Raw genomic sequence first — 23,681 nt, 5'->3', positions numbered from 1 at the left:
ACTTTCACATGCGTCCCTCTTCTACAATGATAGTTATATTGCCAGTGAAAGAATTAGACTTAGCTGACAAAGATTAGTAACCATGGAAAAAAAAACAGTAACAAAGTATGTGTCATGTAAAAAGAATAAAGCATTTTCTCCTGATAATATTCTTAAATGGAGATTCCTAGAAGAAAGAATTTTCAGAGTTCTACAAAGCAAGTACAAAGACATAGACTTCCACATGCAAATTTTTCACATCTTTCAAACAGCAGTGAGATATTAAGACTTTATATTTTTCCCTGTCTTTTGGGACAGAAAAAAAAGTCAAGAGCTAAAGAGGTATTTCTGTCAATGAAATCTTATTTAAACACATATTTATTTAACCTGAACATATCCAATTTATGTATAAAATTTTACAGTTGTAACGCTGTGTTGGTAGTATGAAATATAAGCTAAACTATTATAATGTAAGTGAAATGTAATTTCTCTGGTGAATTATTTCATAGGATTTGCCATAAAATAAATAGGAATAGGAGACTCTAAAGTTTTACTACTGCTCAGGAACAAAAGAAAAAAAAAGGGGTCTCTCTCATTGAACATAATCATTGTACATAATGCCTTTTTAATGCTTTGTGTGCATCACTGTAATACCTAATTTTTTAAAATATATGTGACTTTTCTGTGTAATTGTATTATCGGTGTTTTTAATAACAATTGGTAGATGAAAAATGGGTTTCTTTTTTCCAAAAGAGTTCTTTTCCCCAAATATTACTTCTAAAATAATTTTTGTGAAGGAAGACTTTGGATTCATATGGGGAATTCTTTAGACATAAGTGTATGTTTGGCTAGAATTGTGAAGTTGAAATTATGAACATTTAACACTTTTAAGATCATGGCTTTAAAAGATAAAGAGAAATAAATTATAACCGGATTTTGCTCCAGATTAAATTTTATTATGTTAATGTTTTTCTAAAATCCTGATACTTTTTAGCTGATTGAATGAAATGTCCCTTCAATGAATGAACATTTGCAAAAGCTGCCTTTTTCTAGTGTATTATCTAATCAGCAAATTTAAATTCCATGTATGATAAAACTTAAACTTTTGAAAAAAAGTTATTCAGGAGTAAAAACTAGTCCATTAGGAACTATGTATGTCCTACCTCTAAAATTATAATCTCATCTATATTCTTCTCCACTGATTTCTTTTTCATGAAAATCGATTTGAACTAGATTACATACTTGAAAGATAGATTCCTGTGGTTCTTCGATGAGCTTAAATTTATTATACCAATAATATTTTAAGTCTTTTTTTTTTTTTTTTTAGTTTATTTATACTGTTATCTTCAGAGTAAAGACAGGGGAGAGAAGGAGTAGGTATTTATAATTTTTCATCTAGTTTCCAGATTAACAGACAGCAAAATTGGGTGTTTGCAAAAGTCCCCTCCAACCCAAACTGTTAAATGATTCTGTGATCCTACATTCACTGCAGAGTATAAAATGAAGGAGTGGGATGGGTAAGTATACTTTATATAAAAACTAAACAGTCATGACAAAGCCCATAAATTTTTATTTTTTTAATGGCTACCTGAAAAAATTACATCATGCTTTTTGGTGCTCACCCCCACTCCTGCTCCTCTATCAAATACTTGATTTTTCACCATCTTCCTTCTCCTGTTCTACACATTAATAGAAGAAAATGTTCTTGTTAATATTTGAAGCAATTTTTCTCATTAGAGGAAATTAGAAAAAAAAAATCACTGTTATTTAAAGTATATATATTCCTTCACAAAAAATTACATAGAAGACCAAACTAAGCCTACCAAGGGAACCATAAAAATTCCTCCAATTTCTCTTTTATCTTTGAACCAGTTGTATACTTCATATTATGTATCTTGTGCAAGACTAATACAAGAACTAGAGTAAAAATGTAGTATTAATTTCAAAGCAAGAAGATCTAGAGTCCTACTTAGGAGTCAATATTTCTGATATTTAAGTCGTATAAAACCCACAAAGGAACCACATATGAACCACAGTCAAAGCTGCTGGTGAAGTAATGAAAATCATTGCTACACTTATGATATTGCTGTTCTGCATTGGTGATGAATACTGTTTGTCTTGCAGTGGTGAACTGTTCTGATCCTGGCTTTGTGGAGAATGCAATTCGTCATGGACAGCAGAATTATCCTGAAAGTTTCAAGTACGGAACAAGTGTGGCATACCATTGCAAGAAGGGCTTTTATCTCCTGGGCTCATCTGCACTGACCTGTAAAGCTAATGGATTATGGGATAGATCATTACCAAAGTGTTTGTGTAGGTATCCATTTGGTTGGATTAGCATTAAAGAGTGGTGCATGGTTTTAAATCATGATAGAAAAAAAAAACCAATGTAGCCATCTATTAAGGAAAAAAGTGGACTTTAAGATCAATATATTGCAAATTGTACATCTCAGTAAGAAAACATTAAGACAAGATATCATGCAACTTTCCATCATTAAAAATGTGTTTCCAGGGAACTGTGGAACTATTATTTCAAATGCCAGAAAGTTAACGTGAATTTCCCCCTATTGGTAAATTGTTAAGGTATCTGGAAACAGCTAGGGAAATCTAAAATTATTATTTATGTGTTATAATTTAGAATGATAGTCTAAACCCATTAATGCCTATATCAGATAGTTACATTTTTCACAGACTCATAGTGTATATGTGAGAAGAAATCTGTGAAATGTTGTGTAGAAAAATTTTGCTCAAGAGGGTCTTTTCATAACATCACTTCATACTTCCTCCATCACTTTTTCCTCAGAGAGGGAGGAAATCTGGCGTTTCCTATAATCAGTAAGCTTCATATCGTTAAAAAAACCAGCTTGCCTGAGTTTAATTTTCATTGAGATATTTTTCTTCTCTGATCACCATTAATTTTCTGACCTGATTTCTGATTTTCAACCCAATTATAGGAAATATTAGATGAAACGAAAGTATATTTTAATTTGAAACACATCAGATGATTTTAAAGTTTTTGCTTTAAAGAATTGTGATTTTTTACTAAAATTATTTATTTCATGGATTTACACTTATATACCAGAGCAATTAATGTCACTAGGTTGGTGAATTTATTTCTTTATTACTACTATGTACCTAATCTTCACATGACCCAAGCAGTTTCGTTTTGTTTTTTCGCAACTACGCTTTAAATATCTGTCAGTAGGAGTATAAACTGAAAAAGTGGTTTTATTCACATTTCAGTAGTAAAAGAATTAGGCAAAATACACCATTTTAAATACAAAATGGCTGCATAATTTTTCAGTTTGGCAAGAATATTTTACTGGTGCAAGCATGTGCCTTACTTTTTGTATCTTAGAAAAATAAGTGTGTTTTAAAATTATAAGAATTATCAGTAATCCATTTTCCTCTTGCTCACTCTAGTTCATCACATTGCTATAATAACGTTACAGAATAAATATTGTATTTCACTGTACTGCTTTAACTGTACCTAGTTGTAGATACAATAAAGCTACTTATATTATTGTATCTGCAATATACAAGCACATTGCAACATTAGCCTTATTTGGTGTCTTCCTTCCTATTCCTAACCAAAATAATATGTACTATTTGTAGGGAAGGATCATAAACAGAAATGAATGAGGAAAGAAAGCTCTATATTTTTAGAGAAAGGCTAACCTGGATAGGTTAGTTTTATATGTAGTTTTGTGTTTAATCTTACAAATGACCAATAAATCATCTCTAGCAACAACATAACTGAATCTATGTAATAGTTGAAATCCAGAAAGAGGTGTATTATTTGTGGAACCAGCCTTGTATTTAAAGGCTACAACAGATTTTTTTCTGTGCCATGAAAACATCTCATAATGTTGTGCTGTTTCCTTTGTTAGCCATTTCTTGTGGACATCCTGGGGTACCTGCAAATGCAGTTCTTTCAGGAGACAAATTTACATATGGCTCCATAATTCACTATTCTTGCACAGCGGGTCGAAGGCTCATAGGAAATTCTACGAGGGAGTGCCAAGAAGATAGTCACTGGAGTGGGACTCTCCCTCACTGTTCAGGTACTCGTACCAACCATTATCTGAATGTCACCTTGTCACATAGGTAAGGCTAGTCTCACACATTTTTTTAGCCAAATATTTGTTTTGTTTCTTTTCTAGTTATATTTTAATTTCACCAATAGCCACTCAGCTGTATCACACCCATTTATTGAAACATTCTCATAATTATCTCATTCTCTTTGTCATTACTTTGCAACTTCACTCCTTAGCCAGGTGCTGTAGTTTTATACTGCAGTGTGTAGAAGATGCAGAAAAACAGTGCTTCAAACCTAGTCAAGTTCTGCCTAAAAAGGATGCATGTGTTACATTATATTTTTATGAACACTGTTTTGTGTAAACAAAGGTTGTTACATCAGAAAATTTTGATTAAGAAACTCCACAGCAAAGGTATTAAGGTAAATTTCATACATTTTGCTCCTCTTTTCACTTGCAGAAATATACTTTATTATTGTGACAATGTGCAAACACCATAACTGTCTGACATGTTCTTGGTGCTGCCAGGAAGTACAGGAACAGGTTTTTTTTCCCCTAGACTATGCAAATCTAGAAGAAGCCATAAAACATCCGACAGTTTTGTTGAAGTGTTCAGGCAAGGATTGGCTACTATGGACACCCACAGCATATTAATAGGTTTTGTAAGGGAAACAGGTCTACACACTTTGGTATATAAAAAAACAAATACATGAATGGTTTCAGAAGAAAATTTTCTAGTGAGAGAATTGTTCATAATTACCCATTATACAATCTTATAACTTCCCTTGAACTATTGGGTGTGTCCACTGTTGGTCTGATGTGATTCAATGTCGTTCAATTCAGATTTGACCTAATTTAAATAGGTGTAAGGTACTTTGAATTATTTTCAGTACTTTGAAAAGTTTTGAATAAGTCTTCATTGAAAATGGTCCATTTGTGAGCTGATTCTGCAGGGATGCTGAGCAGAGTTTGAAATACTGAGAAAAGGAACTGAATTTAAATCACTACTGTTTATTTTCTATTCTCTGCTGCTCAAGGAGGAAATAGAGTCTTCTCACACTGATAGATCTCACTGCCATTGTGGTCTCTATGCCTAGACCTGAAAGGCATCACTGCAGAAGAAGAAATCTTCTCTTGCTTATCTTAAGCTCACATTTATGTCACTTTTGCCCTTTTATGCAGACTAATATGTCAGATCTGAAACTGCACCAAGACTTGAAGAGTCAGATCACAATCTAGTGCTATTAGCTAACATTTCTCACCACAAGGAAAAATCTCGAGTTGGTGGAGGGGAATTTTAATTGCTTATTATTGAGACTCTTCAGATATTAGTCATGAATATGATAGTATTTTTATAGACTCATAGATTTTCAAAACATTAAAGAGCATTATACTTATGTCTTATGGTGGGGAAAATATGTCTAGTGTAACTAAAATATTGTTACTGATGCAGAGTTTAATTTTCTAACTTTGAACACAGTGGGTCACCATCTTGAGAGCAAGATGATTCCCTGGGAAAATGAAAATCCATCTCTGTTAGCTCTATACAAAAAAATGCAAAGAAAAATATCCTTCCAAAAAAACCAAAGAAAACCCTAAAAAGGTATTTCATGTTCCTAAGGTATTTAGAATTGTAAAAAGAAGTACACTTTCCATGTTAGATAGTCAGGAGATTAATCCATCAAAATCCAATATGAATAATTCGTTGTCATATTGTCAATGAAAGAATGATTGTGCCCAGGATGACTGAGAACTCTAATTAGTTTTATACTTCAGGGATATGAAAAACAGTCCAAATATAATCTTTAAAACCTGTAGTCTCTTTCTGAATGGGATTTATTACTTTATTATATATTAATATATGTTTGAATGCCTGATGGTTCTGTGATGGTATAAATACGATCACAAGATTTGCTGTCACCTGGGAACTGTTGCTATGATGGACATTTGTATCTTAGGAATTAAGCAATAGGTGACATTTTTGTTTAAAATTACTCACTCATTTTTCAATAATGGATATAGAGTCTTCTACATTGATAAATAAGGGAGGGTCTAGACCTTCATAATACTGTAACTGACTTTGTCTATACACTTTGACTATAAAATTTCATGGTCCCAGTTCAAATTTTCTCCAAGTCAAAACTAGGTATGTCTAAGAAAAAAAAAATCCAGTCATTCATCTGGAATAATTCCCTCAGCAAAGCCCCAAAGCAACTGAGACATCATCAAATTTTCTGAATCCTAGATCATTCTGCCCTGAAAAATTCCTTTGCATTCACAAGCCAAAGTACATGTGATATATCTGTTTCATGCTGTAAACATGCCACAGTGGGAGCCTGAAACACAGTCCTCATTTTATTTCACACATTTTAAGCAGACAGAAATGTCTGTGAAATAGTAATGTCTCAGAATAAGTGGAAGCAGATAGCATCCAGAGGCCACATCTGGACTTTGGTTTTAGCAGTGCCAGGGCATAGGTCATGGATGACACTGCTTGATCCCTGAGACCATTATACGCTTAGAATTCTCCCCAGAATAATTTTTACCCATCACACCTGGCAGTCCATCAAACAATGCACAAATACTTTACAAATGTGTGTGTGCTGGAGATCATTCTCAACAGTCAATTTGGAGGCAGCCACCATGTTTTGGAGAGTGAGTTTTACCATACACAGGTAGACAGAGTATACAAGCTGACTTAAGACACTCACATTGTTTACAAGCATGTATTTACACCAGGAAATCTAGGGCCAAATGCTGTAGGGCAGGCTGACAAGAGCAATCTATTCTAGAAGAACCTAGTACTAAATGAACACAATCAAAGCCTGCAAGTTAGCCTTGAATTCAGGAACTCTCTTGACCTCCTTTTATGTGAAATCATGATTGCATCCACTCACACTTGCTATAATTAAAACCTTATGACACACGTGTAATTATGCTTTCTGACATAAGAAAATTTTAATTTCTAAATGAAGTATTTGAGCTTTCTCAAAAATTTTGTATTGTTTTTTCTTTAAGATGTTGTCCTTTATTTGAGAAGGGTGCCTATGAAGAAAAACCCATGTAAGAATATACAGACTTCAAACTATTAAAGCATTTATACATATTTTGAAAAAAAACCCCAAAATAGAAAAAAACACCCAAAATAGAAAAAAAACCAAAAATAAAATCAAGGCCCAAAATCAAAACCCATAGTTTCAATAGCATTTGAGTCTAGACATATAATTCAAAAGTGGAGAACAAAGGGTAATATTGCTGTGAACTGCAATGTAGACACATAAGTATTTAGCAGATAAACCATTTTATACCAAAATTTATAATAAATTGTTGATAATGAGATCATGCTTCCTTAACCATCTTGTATAGTATCTCCTGTGACAGCCACTTTATTTGATAAGGCAGTTGACTGATTCATCAGACTTATGGGGACATCTTTGAGAGCTCTGTCTTGCAACTCGTCCTTTCTCTTCTAAATTTGTAACCAGTATTTGCATAGAAATTTAGAGGATAAGATTTTCATTCTTGACAGACACAGAGGGACAGGAGTATTTTCTGTGGATATATGTATTTCAAATGCATTTCCTAAAAGTTTGAATATGGTTCTCCTCACTCTTGCTGTTACTTAATTCTTGTTATAAGAAGTTATCACTACAAGTTAAACAATAAAATACAATGTGTAGAAAATATAATTTATGTCAGAAAACAACAGATTTGTTGACCTGACAAAAAGTGACAGGGGTGCTTACTGTGTTCTCAATTGTCTTTTAGCTTTTATTTATATCACATTCTGTGTTTAGGCCTGTATTGGCCTGAAATAAGAAGTAGGGTAAAAAGATATGTATTTTCATCTTTGACTTTAGTTTCACACCTTAATACTGAATGAAAGGAATTGATTTTAACAGAAACAATGCAGTGGCACTATTTGCAAGAGAGTATTTGCACATAATGTCCCTGCCAATTACTCTGCTCTGTTGTGTTTTACAGGAAATAATCCTGGTTATTGTGATGATCCAGGAGTACCAGCTCATGGGTCTAGACTGGGGGATGAGTTCAAAACAAAAAGTCTGCTACGTTTCTCATGTGAAATGGGTTATCAGCTGCGAGGGTCTGCAGAGCGAACATGCCTGCTCAATGGTTCCTGGTCAGGTATACAGCCTGTGTGTGAAGGTAAGTATTGATACTGTTGGCATTTTGACATTTGACACACTAATGACTTTTTATTCTTTGATTGAAAAATGTTGTTAGGCAGAAATGCGCTTTCATAACATTCTGCAGAAAGGTGATAGAAAAAAATTTGGAAGAAGTTCATGTTTTGCTTGAATACTTAAATCCAAACTGCTAAAGTTTTGAAATATATATTTGTAAGAAGTTTGTGAGAAAAAAAGTTTAGTTAAAAAATATTTAGGCTGAGAATAAATAATAGATACCTGAGTTAAATGTAAGACTAAACAAATGCTTTTGTTGAAGGTATGAAAATTGAGTGATAAATAAATCTGTCATCTGTTTTGTAACAATAAAATACTTTCATCTTCTCTTTATATATAATATCTATGCATCGAAGACTGAATAAATTATAAAATAAATTTGCATAAATTAATATATAAATTAAGTATAAATTAATACATATTTCTCCACAGAAGTTAGACTAATTGCTAATGAGATATTTTTATGCTGCCTCTTTCAGAAGAAATGCAATGGAGAATATTTCTGAAAATCACATTTTAAAATAAGTTAAACATAATAAAATATTTCTGCATTTTTGTGCAGCTAAAATTGGAAAGCAGTAATAGAAGAGTTTGAGTTTTATAATGAATTCTCATTTTCCAAGAACATTTGAAAAGTTACTTCATCTAATTCATCAGAGTTGATGGATTCTGTAGTATCTGTTGTCTCCTAAACTAAATGATAAAATGGAAGATAGAACAAAATATTTTTGAAAATATTTTTATTTTTTTACCTACACATTTTATCCCGAGGAAAATTGTTCTTTTGTAGTATTATTCAACACAGATTAATCTTCTGTTAGTGCAGATATCATCATAACTGTATAAAAATGGTAGTGGGCACAGGACCAGTATTTGAATCAGTATTTTCAGCAGAAAATTGAAGTTTTGCAATATCTATTCTACTTCCCTTACATGAAGACATTAAGTACAGTAGGACAGCAGAAGTCAGTGGCAATTATCAGTGTTTGAAATGCTGCCTTTTCCCCCCTTTCTTTATAGTGTTTGTTTTGACCTTCTCTTTTCAGAAAAAAAAAAATAAATAAAAACAAGAAAAAAGCCTCTTTCTTTCCATTTTTCTATAATCCTTCAATTGTTTCCTATTTAATCTAAGTAAGGATGAGATTAGGAGGAGAATACCTTTTCGTTCCTGCAAGTTTAAGTTCCAACCTGTTGAATTCTTCTCTTCACCATTTGAAAATTTTATGCATAGAAAGTGATCAAAAACTGATTTTAGAAAGTAATTAAGGTATTATTCCAAATATAAATAGTAGACTAATTTTTAATTGGCAAATTGTGTTTGTTTTAATCATAAAATTTAAAACTGTTATATTTTAATTACAAGATTATAACTGTTATGCAGGGGGACATCCAGCAGATGCACACGCAGCAGGTCCAAATCTTTCTTCTGCTGGGGGGCTCAGAGCTGGATGCAATACTCTAGGTGGGGGTCTCAAAAGAGCAACGTTGTTAGAAAAGTTTTTAGGAAAATTCAAAACAAAACCCCAAATTCTTTTGACGATCAGTTGTTCCACTGGGGAAAAAAAAAAACCCTCACTGCTAAACCTTCCAAAAAACCCCAACATGTAATCAAAGCAATCAAAGTAAGCCACTGTCAAATCTCAGACATACGAAGCTGAAACATAATTATTGCCTTAAAGGATTGATATAGATGCCCAAAAAATATGGAGGCCAATACAGAATGTCTGTTCTTTTCTTGATTCAAAAAATAAATGAACAAGAAGATCATAATTTACTATTTATACATTTTTACAATTGAAAAAGGAGATACCAGAAGACAGGAAGAGAATAGAAAAATGTGCCAAAAGGCAAAACAGAGGTACAGATCTGTCAGAAAGTCCTGAATGAGCTTTATTTGCTCCAGTGACTATATTGGGTGGAGTAGAACAAAAAGGACAAACTATCTGAATCAGCAATTGAGAAAAAAAGGAAATAAAACAAATGCAAGTAATAATATTACAAAGAGAAATAAAATGTTAATTCAAGAATACACCTATTAAATATTTTCTTAGTAAAACTTGCTATAAGTGTTTTAAAAGATGAGCTATTAACCTAGTTGTTCTTTTCCTTTTTTTTCATCCCAGTTTGTCACCTATCATTGAAATGCTGATTGTTTTTTTTTTTAATCTCTTCTTTTCAGCTGTATCTTGTGGGAACCCTGGCACGCCAGCCAATGGTATGATAATATACACTGATGGAATATTATTCTCCAGCTCAGTCATTTATGCCTGCTGGGAAGGTTACAAAACTTCAGGGCTAACTACTAGACATTGTACTGCTAATGGGACATGGACTGGCACTGCTCCAGACTGCACAGGTCAGAAAGAAATTTTCTTCCCCTAAAGCTTTAACATAGTAAGTTATCCAGCCTTCCTACTGACAATGATTGTTTTGATAGATCAAATAACACATTTTTCCACATTCACCTTGCTTGTAATACATGAATATTTTTATATATCTAAAGGTACATGCCCTTATAATACATGCTAGATGCTTCCAGAACTGTCTTCTTAAGATGGCTACATAGGTAACTTTATTGTATTTGTCTACTTCAGAAATGTCAACTTGGTGATATAGCTATTTTTTAGCATAACGTTATATTTAGGTGTTCCTTTGGAGTTTCCTTTAGCACTTTTTTTCCTTTTTTTTCCTTGTGGCTTATGCTCAGAGGAGGAAGTTCTGGTAGTTCAAAATCAAATTTTGTATAATTGTATACATTACTGTGCCTGTTTTTATTGTAAGCCAAATGAGTCAGAACTGATCAATCACCACTCTGCTAAGGACCAAGAATCAAAGAGCAGCAAGACTGGGCTATTCCAACAGGGAAGGTGGGCAGGGACCAGAGGAGTGCTACAAGGCAAGCATTGGCCTCACTGACAAGGCCAGACTCACAGTACATCAGTACAGTCACACACACACAAAAAAAAAGGGAAATAAATATAAAAAAGGGGAAAAAAGGCGGCATTTTATAACTCTGCTTGAATTGCATTGCACCGTCAACTTTAGGCTTAATGTGACAAAGATCTCAGTATGACGGAAGAAAAAGTTCTGTCAAAACTACCACCAGCTTAACAGTCTGCAGTAGCTGTAGAGCATGACAGCTGAGGCTACTGTGTTAAAGGAAAACAATATTTGGTCCATGCTATTGAAATGCCTCAGAAAGATAACTTTTCTTGATAGAAACACACCTTTTCTTGTATTTTACACTAGAAAAAAGGACATTAGGTATGCATGGTTCTATGTTTTGTTACGTTTTTATTTTAAAAAATTCCTTTTTTCTTTTCCTCACTAGTGATTAACTGTGGAGATCCAGGTGCATTAGCAAATGGCATTCAGTTTGGAAATGATTTTACATTTAATAAGACAGTCAGCTATCAGTGCAATCCAGGATATCTGATGGAACCTGCAAGTTCATCTACCATGCGTTGTGTAAAAGACAGCACTTGGAACCAGAGTAAACCCATTTGCAAAGGTGAGCTTTTGAATTTACAAATAAACAAATAATGGTTTACAAGTATTGGTTTTGACATGTATGTGATATTCACTAACCAGTGTCTTTATTTATAAAAAAAACTTTCAAAATGTTCTCTGGAGCAATTAATGTTCCAAATGCAACTAAAATATTTAGGTAAGTATTTGTGTAGAATTTGTATTTATTTTGCACAAATGCTGTTGCATAATAGCAGTTAAAATACTGACATTTTTGACTAAAATAGAACAAAATCACTCTGCAATGAAGACTGTCAGAGTGCTCAGCTTAAAAAATTATGAATGAAGTACCCATATTCCTCTTTGGGCCCATTTCTCTTGCATTAGATGGACAAAATTCTGTAACAGGATTCTGCAAAGCGAGCTTTCTGTCAAAGATTCCCTTGTTGCAGTAGTGTAGCCATCATAAGTAGCCAAAAATATGCTTCACAAATAGCTAATTACAAGTGCTAGCAGGAAGGTCATAGTGGAGATGAGGCTGAAAGACAAATAAGGCAGCCTGGTGAAAAGTGTTAACACTACTTCAGCAGCCCACGGAGTACATTTAACAGCCTAGGGCATCTTGTGCTTATAAAGAACCTAGGCTGCCAACTCACCTAGCACCACTTCACTGTGATGTCTAAGTCTAGTCTACTAATTAAATTTTGGCATATGTATTCAACTGACTGCATTTCTGTCATGAAAATTACTAGCTGAGTGATTCTATGGTTGTGCTCTTTGTTAAAAGAAATTATGTGGAAATGTAAACTTGGACATTCCAAATTTCATCATTTTGGGCACTCTGGTGGAAAACACCAGAATAATTTCTTAGCCCCTAACTACCAATAAAGTAAATTACTATTGTGTGTGGAAAGCCTTAGAAAATGAGCAGGTGAATGAGTGAAGTCATATTAAATAGTGCTGCAAAATTAGTTTAAAAAAAAATGCAAATATTTAGAAATTTAGAATGATAAAAACTTACTTATTGAAAGAGATAATGTTCACTGAAAACCTTTACCTAACTCAGTAACCTCTTGCCAAAAATGATCAGTAATGACTATGTAGGGAAAAATTCAAAACTAGGTAAGCTAGGTACTCTTTGGGCTTCTAGCAACCTAGCACTCTGGGACTTCCTGAACCCGAAGTCTTTATTTTTGTATTTAAATTAGTTTTCTGTCTGTTACAGGCTGCTTTGTCAAAACACGTATGCTTTGTTGGAACAATAGCCTGAAATAACTTTTTTTAGATTCAAATGTATGAGTGTATATTATATTGCATATTCCTAAACCCTATAAATTCTTGAAATTTTAACTTTCCTTTTCTGACACAGCTATTACCTGTGGCCCGCCTCCAACAGTACTGTATGGGAAAGTAGAAGGATCTGATTATCACTGGGGTGCTAGTGTGAGTTACAGCTGTGCAGAAGGCTATCAGCTGTCTAACACAGCTATTCTCTCCTGCGAAGGGCGAGGAGTTTGGCGCGGAGACATCCCGCAATGTTTGCGTAAGTTTTCAGGGTGCAGTTGTGTTGGGCTTCACCAAAGCTACAATCAGTTGTCTTGGGCTACAGTCACAGAATCACAATTTTTAAAGGACTCAGCTACATCAGGTAATATACGAATTGCTGCAGGATTCTCCCTCCGTGTACCAAAAAGCTTACCTTATGAAATTTGAGTGGCTGTGCCTATTGAAGGTCACGGTCTTCTTCCTTTCCCCAAAAGTCACCTCCATCTCTTGTTATTTAATTGGACCCCTCAGCATTTGCCTTACTGGTAATCCTTTGGATGTTCTGAATTTGACTTTGGTGAGCATGACTGAAATTTTCCCTTACACTTTTCCCTTTCTTTTCTTCCCTATTTCCATTTCCATTAACAGGTGAAAACAAGGATGCTAACCCTTAAGCTCATAGCTCATAGCCTTTCTAAGCAATTTTTTCTCTCTGAAGGCGAGTACATCCCCTCATATCTTGCTTGTATTTGTTTTTCAGCATTTTCTAAGTCTGTCAATTCAACTGTTTGAGTGCTTGAAATCTTGTCAGGACCCTAGTAAACATTTTTGCTTTTATCTAATTAAGGAAAAAAATTCCAGCCTACTCATCTGAGGGTGTCAGATGTGAAAAATTGTTTTATTTTTAAGCATTGCAATATAGCATTGTCTACTTCGGGATTATTTTGTCATCCAAATCTAATCAACATTTAAGTGTCTCAATTAAAAGGTCTGTTTTTCAGGTTAAGTTTTATGCTTACAATAGCTATAACAATGACAAATTAAAATTAATTTTAAATTGCTGTCAAGAATTGAGCAGAGCTACAATCCTACACAGATAAATGAACATAGCATTTACACTCATATTCAGTATGCCTGCCTTGTGCATAAAACAATGTAGAATAGCTCAGGTTAAAGCACGTGCAGCTTTTAATACCTTTTTTTTTTTCTTTTTGTTTTTATGTATCAGCTGTGTTTTGTGGGGATCCTGGTACTCCAGCAGAAGGACGCCTCAATGGAAAAAGTTTCACCTATAGATCTGAAGTTAGCTTTCAGTGCAGACCTCCCTTTATTCTGATAGGCTCTTCAAGAAGATTCTGTCAAGCAGATGGTACTTGGAGTGGAATTCAGCCAACATGCATTGGTAATAACTACCACTAATGCATTTTATACTGAGAATATTCTTGATAAACTATTACACTATCATAAATCTAGCAATTAGCTATCCAAATATAGAAAATGTCTGTGTAATATAAGAGAACGAGTTAAATAAGGTTGTATGTTGAATATAAAAACTTTAGGATAAACACAATCACATATGAAGTAATTTGTAAATTTACATGATTGCTTGTCTGCTAGAAATGCAGAATGTCAATATGTGCAAGTGCACAAATTTGTTCAATCTATTTTTAGAATCTCTTGGATAGGCAGAAGACTGTGGCAGATTAAAGACCAGATTTTGTCACTGGAGAGTTAAAGGCATTTTTCAGAATCAATGCTAAATCAAAGTGTTTTGGACTTTGTGAACATGGTTTGTACATCTCTGGTCTTTTGAAATTCTGATGAGCCCCCAAATACTCTCAGTTTCTCATTGACTGTTGTGCAGCTGGTAGGCTTTTAGCATGTTACATCAATCAGCTTGAGAGAAATGCTGGGCACCTTTAACTCCTACTGACATCAGAATTCAATTCCACTTGGTGTGACTTGCTAGGGAAAATGATTTGATTTTTATAATAAAAAAAATCTCTTTGATACTTGTAAACAAAAATATTCAGATGTAGATTGTAGGCCATTTATATATTTTGTTGTGGCTGAGATACTGGTTGTGTGAAAGAGGCAGGCACTCTGGGAAAAGGTTGTAATCATGATTATTGAAAGCAGTCTCTATTTTTAAATGAAGACATAACAGTCAACAGAATTCTTTTATATGAATTAAAAATTCTGTCTGTGGTTTTTGCAAACTGGACAACCGTCTTACACCTATATTTGTCTACAGAGGCAAGAAGGCTTAAAAAAGCTAAATTTCAGGTCTGCTGCAAAGAATCAAATTTGAAAATGTAATAATGACATTTCTGTTTATATTTTATATAATATAATATAGAAGCACAGGGAAAGTAGTGCCTCAAAGATAGAAGTTTTTCTTTTACATCATAGTTTTTATGTTATTGTTAAAGGAAAATATAAGATCTTCTAACATATTTACAGATATAATTTCTAAGCAATTTGAAAGTTAAGAGCAGTGAACAATACCTAGAACTACACCTAAAAATACCATATAGTGCAAGCTTTTCTACTTCTGGATATCACTGATTTCCTTAGAATACTTTGAGAAGTCTTGCTTTGGGTTCTTCAGATGAGACCTATTTTAAAAAATCAATTCAGCTATATGTGTCTATTATTAGAAATAGCATTGCAGTTGTTGATAATTTTTAAAAAGTTCTTGAGCCGTTCAAGCAGCACAATGTTGGGAGCATGTTTGCTTTTTGTTCTTACACATTAGGTCAACATCCACCTAACTTATGAAGCCTTTGGTAAATATCAGTCCAGTTGAATTTTTATGCTCTACTGATGGTCAATATTGAAAATGGGAGTTGGCCAAGAATGAAATGAAATATCACATTATTGTAAATGATAAGTTCAATTTTTGCTCTACAGAAAACTAAAAATTGTTACAGATGAAGTATAGTCACAAGATGTGTTCTTCATAATTCAGTGACAGCACAAAGCAGACTCAGTTGCCGAGAGGGACTCACATACTACAAAAAAATCCACTGGATCAAGTTCTGTGCTGTCTAAGTGGTGGATATGACTGGGCAACCCCAAAGCCAGCACCAGAATATGGGCATTACTGAGAGAAAACATAGTTTCAGGCTGCTTTGAATTACTCTCATGAAACTGAGTATCAATTAGTTTTACTCTGTTTGTATGGGCTTTTTCATGGAGGGAATTTCATTCTCCAGCAACAACTGAGGTAGTACCCCATTAGAAATTTGTTTTCTTGGTGGCATAGAAAAAAACCTATACAAAAATAAAAGGTATATTATTTGCTATAAGAAAGCAGGCTGGTTATGGGTTTAGGTTTTGTGGTTTGTGGATGGGTTTTTTTCATTTGAGGGGTTTGGGTTGGGTTTGTTTTTTTTTTATTTCGGGTGTTTTTTTTTAGAAATACTTAATCATTAAGCTGTGCATTTGAAATTAAGAAAAAATAAAGATTTCTAAAGATTTCTCTATATATTCGAACTGCATCGAGAATAGTGAATTATACTATGGATTCAAAGAGATTTAAAAGGATAAGACTGCTAAAAATTAATGCAATTCTAACTGTAAAGTCTGCACTACCAGAAATACCTGCAAAAATATTTTAAAATAATGACAATGTACTGAAACAAATTACTATTATATACTTGGTAATTCAGTTGGAAATACAAGTGCAATATATAGAAAAACACACATTCCATTAAAAATTAAATTGTTGTCATCACTAGATATTGATGAAATTATTTAATCTTTGCAAACAGTTTTAGAGTATTCTTTCCATACCATAATAATATGTGTTGTGTTTCACATTTTGCATTAGATCCAGCTCACAATACATGTACAGACCCAGGTACTCCCCATTTTGGAATACAAAATAGTTCCAGAGGTTATGAGGTAATTTTTAAATTATTATTTATTATCTTTCTAAAATGAAAATTCATTTAATAATTACATAAGAAATTTAATGAGAAATGTTATCTGTAGTTTTAAACATCTGATACAAACCTTTAGAAATTTCCACCCTGCTTTTAATAAAAACTCATTCTTCATTCCAAGCTTTTTTAAAAACATTCAGCTTAAAGAAAGAACTTCTAACCCTGCAATATATCATGTGTTCAATCCTTTAGGAGACATCAGTAGGGAGGGCTGTTTATAAATTGATTACTTAATATGATATGACATGATATAATTACCTTGCTTCATGATCATAATTCTTTCATACATTGATGAATAGTCAGAAAATACCTAACTACCGAAGACCTGTGTGATCCAAAGGCCATGTAGTCCTTGGCAAAAAAGCCAGCAAGTGGCTTAAATGAATTAGAAATTCATGTTATATTTTATTCAGTCAGAGAAGATAAAATTATTCTGTGTTGTGTCCAGGTGCTCTGTGATGAATGTCCTTTCTATAATTTCCAAATTCCTCACAGGTTGTTAGTTTAATGAGTGACAGGCAGAAAAGTGACTGAGGAAATAAATGTAGATGCAACAATGACCAATCCACAGTCATTATATAGATTGATAAACTTCGTGTGGATAGATTTTTCAGGTATAAATATATCTGACTGGAATTTAAAATAAGTTCTGTTTGTGTTTGCTGCCTATTTCTGAACCTAGGGCAGTGTGCCCATTGCGACCAAGTTAGAAGAACTGTTTTCAAAAAAGTCCTTTCTTTAAGTTCCTCTGGTTATTGGTACCCTCCCTCTCCTGCAATTTTTCTGTATTTTGTTGCTGTGTCTGTCAGCTCTTTTCTTCACTTTATGCTCCTGCCTGGCTCAGAGATACCAAGGCACTTCTCCCTGAGCCATATCTTGTGGCCTTACCCAAGGTGGTTTTGCTTCTAGTAATAGCCGTAGCTGCCTTTCTGATATCTCATCTTGATCCTGTACCTGTCACCCTTTTCTCTTCAAAGGCAACTCTAATCTTTGCACCTAATTTTGTTGGGGATTTCTTTTCTCTTTTCTCCCCATTTTATCTGCCTCACAAATTGTCTTTAAGAACAGAATTGTACTGGCCAGTTAAGTGTTCTACTGTCGTTCATGTTTATGCAGACTGATCTTCTCTTCCTATTCACCCCTAGAGGCCATAGTAAGTCTTCATCTGTTCTGCATACTGCTTTCTCCAGTATGTGCTTTCACTCTCAGAACGCTATCTGGTACCACAACACGGAGACTTCTCTCTAATGGCGACGGAACTATATTGTTTTGGGGTTTTTTCATATCTTATAACTGGGCTTCCTGTTTTTATGACATAGCCAAGCTTCTATAAAACACTTTTTAGGAGTCTTTCCTCATTATAGAAGTGTGATGACAGGCAGCAGATCTTTGAAGGGTTTCCCCCTGTCTACCAGCATCCTGTCTTGCCCCATTCATTCTGTGCCTTTTGTGCTTCACTACGCAGTGACTTATGAATGCCCGCAATGTTTTTCATCCAAGTATTATACAAAGAATGTGCTACTTTTGTTTTAACTTTCACCAGTACAACTCTTTAACTACCTTGAACCTATGTTACTTTTTGCTTGGTCTTTTGAAGCACTGAGAAAAGATTTGCATCTCGTTATTACTGACAGATATAAGAATTGGCACAAGTAAAATGACTTAGACTCAAGACTAGCCACACTCCCTACTAAAGACATGCTGTGTGTCCTTGGCAGGACAGAGAGAACATTATGTTTAAAAAATAGTTGGAAAGATGTGAGTCTACAAAGCCATAAAATAGGACCTTTAAAAAACACCAGTGATTTTCCCAAGCTACTTCCAAGAGAAATGGTTTAGCATTTGCTAAACATCTGTCATGATAAGCAAGTTTTATATAATTGAGTGTATAGATAACAGGTAGCGACTTTTGAATATACTAATTTGTAATTTCCATTGAAGTCCTTATGTGACATTTGCAGTGCAGAACTATCTGCCTTTCTATAACTGCAAGCTCTTACTAATACGCATTGATCACTACTCATTCGCAACTTACACAATTTGTCTGTGTGATATGTTGCTTTATTCAATTAATATAATTTCCAATAATGTCAATTTTGTCTTATTTATTTATTTATTTATTTTTTATTGCCAAGATTTTTTATCCAAAACAAAAGCAATTATCTGATCAGCCCCGTATCATTAAACATCTTGGCCTGGAGTTACATTCTGGTTACTTTTGTCAATACCATCAATAAGTTCATTTTACTAGAACTCTCTACACAATCTCTTTCTCATCTCTTAAGAAAATTCTTTTTCACCTGCAATTTTGTATGTAGTTTTCATGCTTATCTATTCCCACTGGAAATCTAAAGAGCATTTCAGTTATTTCAGCTTTTCTTCTGCGGAAGACCATATCATAGCTGACCATAGGAAGGCTTTCCATGACTTCACACTGCTAGGTGAACATCTCAAATTAAAATTCAAACAAATGCAGTGTAAGAAGTTGTCACCTGGAGTTTTCTCTAGTGAATTTATTTGTAGATGAAACAGCTCTTCATAATTTTTTCTTTTCCCTCTAAAAAAACCCCATTTTTAGTCAAATCACACAGTGAAAAACCTTTGAAATGCTTTATGGTCAAGTTCTATCAAAATATATGCAGGGATGTACAGGAAAAAGAGGCATCTCAGGCATTTAGTTTGCTTCTCTCACGCTGACAAACTAATCAGCTGAAATGTACGAATAACATTCTTTTTCATGTGAACAGCCTTGTCAATATTTTTCAACATATTGCTCTTAAATAAGGTTATGAAAGAATCAATTACTCAACCATTTCATCACATTAAAAAAAATAGTTTAACTCTAGAAACTGTAAAAAGCAGACATTTTTATTTTTGAAAAAATCCATATTAACTTATCACTGTCTCGATATCTGACTACACGTGACGGATACTTCTGTCTAACATTCTGGTTTGATCCTTAGGTTGGAAGCACAGTCTATTTCAGATGCAGAAAAGGCTACCATATTCAGGGATCTACCACCCGTTCTTGTCTTGCTAACTTAACTTGGAGTGGCATACAATCTGAATGCGTTCGTAAGTCTGGTTTCTATTCTAACGACTTAGAGCACTGGGCAAATTTAAGAGTTACAAACTGATACATGTGGGAATTCATAATAAATTCTTTGCTACAAAGATGGGAAGCTTTATTTAAAACATATTTTTAAATGGGGTTTTGTTGTTTCCTATTTGAAGACTACAGGTGTATTTGGGATATTAATTTGAAGGAAGATTTTTCAGATTTTTTTAATGAAGTTCACAATAATTCTATTAGTTTTACTCAAAAAAATCTGTCCTTGTTAACCTACTGCAGTAGCTACTTTAATTAAGCTAGGATTTTTTTGTGTGTGTGTATTGGATTAATAAAGAATGGAAAGTAACCTGAAATATGCATGGGACTATTTAGTTGCCTAGTATTTTGTGAATCATAAACTAGAACTCAGCAAAATCCATTTTTTCTAGGCTATGCATGGTTATGCAAATTATTAGTATACTTATAGCTCTGTGTGAGTTGAAGGACATCAAATAACTATCGTGTTATAATATACTGACCTAAACTAGAAGTAATTCATTACAATGACCTTAGATTCTTATCCTGTTCTAAATTATCTTTGGGTCGTTATAAATGAACACCATGTGGCACAGAGGAAGAAGCATACTGAGTAACCACATATGTTATAGTCAATGTTCTATGACAAAACATTCATGTGGAACCTTTATTTCAATTGAAATGCATTTATTTATCACAGTAACCACTCTAATTTTCAGAACACAGAGTGGAAGTGATGCTTGAAGCTGTGACAGTAAAATAAGTCACAGGACCAATCATTGCACCGTGTACAATGGCATGTGCTTCCCCTCATTTTAGCTGTTTTCTGATTGCTATCATGATTCCATTATGGTGTATTCTTGAAAAATATTTCCATCCCACAGTAACATAACTGTATACTCTGAGTGTTACTCTTACAAGTAATAGCTACTTGACATTGCTAAAAGCTATCCAGAGTTGTCATGCATTTATTTTTGCTAAAAGCTATCCAGAGTTGTCATGCATTTATTTCAAATTGCCTACTCTAATCCTATGGGAACTGCTTACCACCATGACTTCTAACTGTAAAAACCCCTTTGCAGCTCATGCTTGCCGGCAGCCAGAGACACCAGCACACGTAGATGTGAAAGCAATAGATCTTCCTACTTTAGGGTATACTTTGGTGTATACCTGTCAGCCAGGATTTTTTCTTGCTGGTGGATCAGAGCATCGGACATGTAAACCAGATATGAAATGGACAGGAAAATCACCTATTTGTAAAAGTAAGTCATTATTCAAGTGATTTGTTGGATCCTACTTGGTTTGAATTAATTTTCTTGGACATTTTTATTTTCTTTAATAGGATTAATTTTTTGCACTTACTATTTAATGACACCCATGACACAACAGCTTTTACTCTATGAAAGAAACAGTGAAGAAATCAAAGTGAGCATAACATCTAGAAATCATGGAGGAAGACAAGGGGCAAAGTGTGTGTAAATGCACAGGCACACATACATATGTTTACTCCTAACAACAGCCAAAAAAGCCTAAACAATATAAAGTACTACATTTATCTTTATGTCACAGTTTTAAATAGTATTTCAATGCATTCAGTGCTTAATGTATGATTTTCTATAAGAACAAAAAGAGTTATTTAATATCTTAGCTTTTAGATTCATGCAGATATGCTTTTAGTCTAAGGAAATCTTATAAAATAAAAACGAACAATAAAGTAAGAAAAAAAATCTTTGCACTAGATTCCACCTTTATATCAATGTAACTTACATATAATTTTCTAGGGTAGATCTAATTATATAGATATGAGGTCTGAATTTGCATTTCACATGCGAGTAAACATGGCTATTAGTTCTCAACTCAGAAAAATAAAATTATATTTAGAATATGAATAGAAGGAAAATAGTCAGATGCCATGGGAAAGCTGTTTGCAGTATGATTTTTAATTCTAATATATCAAAGTATGCTGAATAGTTTTGATGTTTGAGAAATATTTATTTTTCTTTAATGTAAGGGCAGACTTCTTTGATTCAGCACTGTCATATGAGCTACATATCAGAATTTATCTTTATTCGTGTCCCTAAAGGATGATTTTTCATAGATACTGTATAATTAATTATTTTTGGGGGGGTTTTTTGTTTTATTTATTGAAGATAAAATACAGTACAGAGTTCTATAAGAAAAGAATTTTTGAAATTGTATTACAGTCTTTAGATGTAATTCTCATTGAGTGTCCTACATTTTTTGTACTTTCTTGATCAGTCTAATTTATGAATTTCTGCTCCTAAAGACCAAATCTTCCAATGGGACACTATCCTTTCTAAAGTGCCAAATTATGAGTCCAGAACTTGATCTGGATCAATGGACATAGCTTTGCTGAATGTACCAGAAATATAGCAAACTACACCCTTGTAATTCACAAATTGTGATCTTTTCCCATGATATCTGATCCTGTTATATGAATCAAGCTATCTGGCTCTTGCTGATTTGTGTCATAAATGCATCAGTCTTTCTTAACACAATTTTTACTATATTTAATATACTATTATTCATAATTAGATATAATATTTGTCCCCTCTATAAGGCTCTCTTTTATAGCACTGGGACTGATATAAAAATTTTAGCCCTAAATGTATGAGATACTTAGCTAGCCCGACAACTTTCCACAGTAAATATGTTGTTTACCTAAATTATTTTCTGATATTTTTGTGCAAGTTTAAACATGTACTCAAGACAAGTTATTTATGTTTTAAAAATGGCTCTATTGGATAAGAGATTATTCCATCCAGCAGGTATTGTTTTAACATTCTATTAAAAAAAAAAAAAACATACAAAAACTACACAAATATGTTCATGAAAATGATAATTTGTCTTTTTACTTGTAGGTAAAGGAGTGAGAGAAGTTAATGAAACAATAACTAAAACTCCAGGTTTGTATACAAGAAGAGCTTTAGATCTAAATAAATTAAATTGATTTACACCCAAGGTTGTTATGGATAATAAAACTATTTCCAATATCTTAGTGAAGTATTTGTTACTAATTTCCAAGGAATATAAACGTTGAGATCTTTCATAATAACAAGTGATGTGTGAATCCTATTCTATGCATTTCTTTCACAAACAACTTTTAAAAAAAATCTGTAGTGCCAATTTTTTGAATTGCACAAAAACCCTTCTCAAACAAACAAAAGAAGCGTACATACAGAAGCCTCAGATTTGATGTAGTTTTATATCAGAGAGATTGCTATAATGGAGAGCCTTATAATGAGTGTATACTATAATTGCCGGGATTAGGTTCAGTCAAAGTTCTGCCCTTAGCATTGCAAATGTTGTAAGAAGTATAAAAAACCCACCCCAAAAACAGTTTTGGAAATATTCTTGGCCATCATTTCACCGAAACTCTCCATGTACTCTAAGATAGGGTTTCCAGTACAGTGTGGACTGCCTGCAGGTAGCAAGGCAGGCAAATATTACTGCTACTTTTCTATGCCACCTCATGAACATGTATGCAGTTAGCCTATTCCTCCTGCCAGTGGCAAAATAGACAAATGCATCTAAGAAATCCTTATTCAGAAAATGAAAGTCCTAATTCTTTTTTATTGATTTATTTAACAATGAGAAGAGTTGTCACCAAATAAATGAGCTTGCAATTCTGTATTTTGATTTTTAGTAATACTGCAGGGAAAATAAG

General features: G+C 33.5%; 1 protein-coding gene across 2 annotated transcripts in view; it reads left to right on the top strand.

Moving 5' to 3' along the window:
- CSMD1 (CUB and Sushi multiple domains 1) overlaps nt 1-23,681 on the top strand; it is a 1,116,713-nt gene that overhangs the window by 1,074,858 nt on the left and 18,174 nt on the right. The window contains exons 55-65 of one of the 2 annotated variants that reach the window (XM_032104596.1): nt 2,104-2,292; nt 3,870-4,043; nt 8,001-8,183; nt 10,401-10,577; nt 11,553-11,732; nt 13,059-13,232; nt 14,184-14,357; nt 16,791-16,864; nt 19,869-19,980; nt 21,076-21,255; nt 22,876-22,920. In XM_032104596.1, the coding sequence (XP_031960487.1) occupies nt 2,104-2,292; nt 3,870-4,043; nt 8,001-8,183; nt 10,401-10,577; nt 11,553-11,732; nt 13,059-13,232; nt 14,184-14,357; nt 16,791-16,864; nt 19,869-19,980; nt 21,076-21,255; nt 22,876-22,920 (1,662 nt within the window). The remainder of the gene's footprint in view (nt 1-2,103; nt 2,293-3,869; nt 4,044-8,000; nt 8,184-10,400; nt 10,578-11,552; nt 11,733-13,058; nt 13,233-14,183; nt 14,358-16,790; nt 16,865-19,868; nt 19,981-21,075; nt 21,256-22,875; nt 22,921-23,681) is intronic. The other variant, XM_032104597.1, reaches the window with a different exon arrangement.

This window comes from Corvus moneduloides, chromosome 3, assembly GCF_009650955.1.
Source record: "Corvus moneduloides isolate bCorMon1 chromosome 3, bCorMon1.pri, whole genome shotgun sequence".
NCBI lineage: Eukaryota > Metazoa > Chordata > Aves > Passeriformes > Corvidae > Corvus > Corvus moneduloides.
The sequence above is the reverse complement of the archived record's forward strand: the minus strand, read 5'-3'. Positions and strand labels throughout refer to the sequence as shown.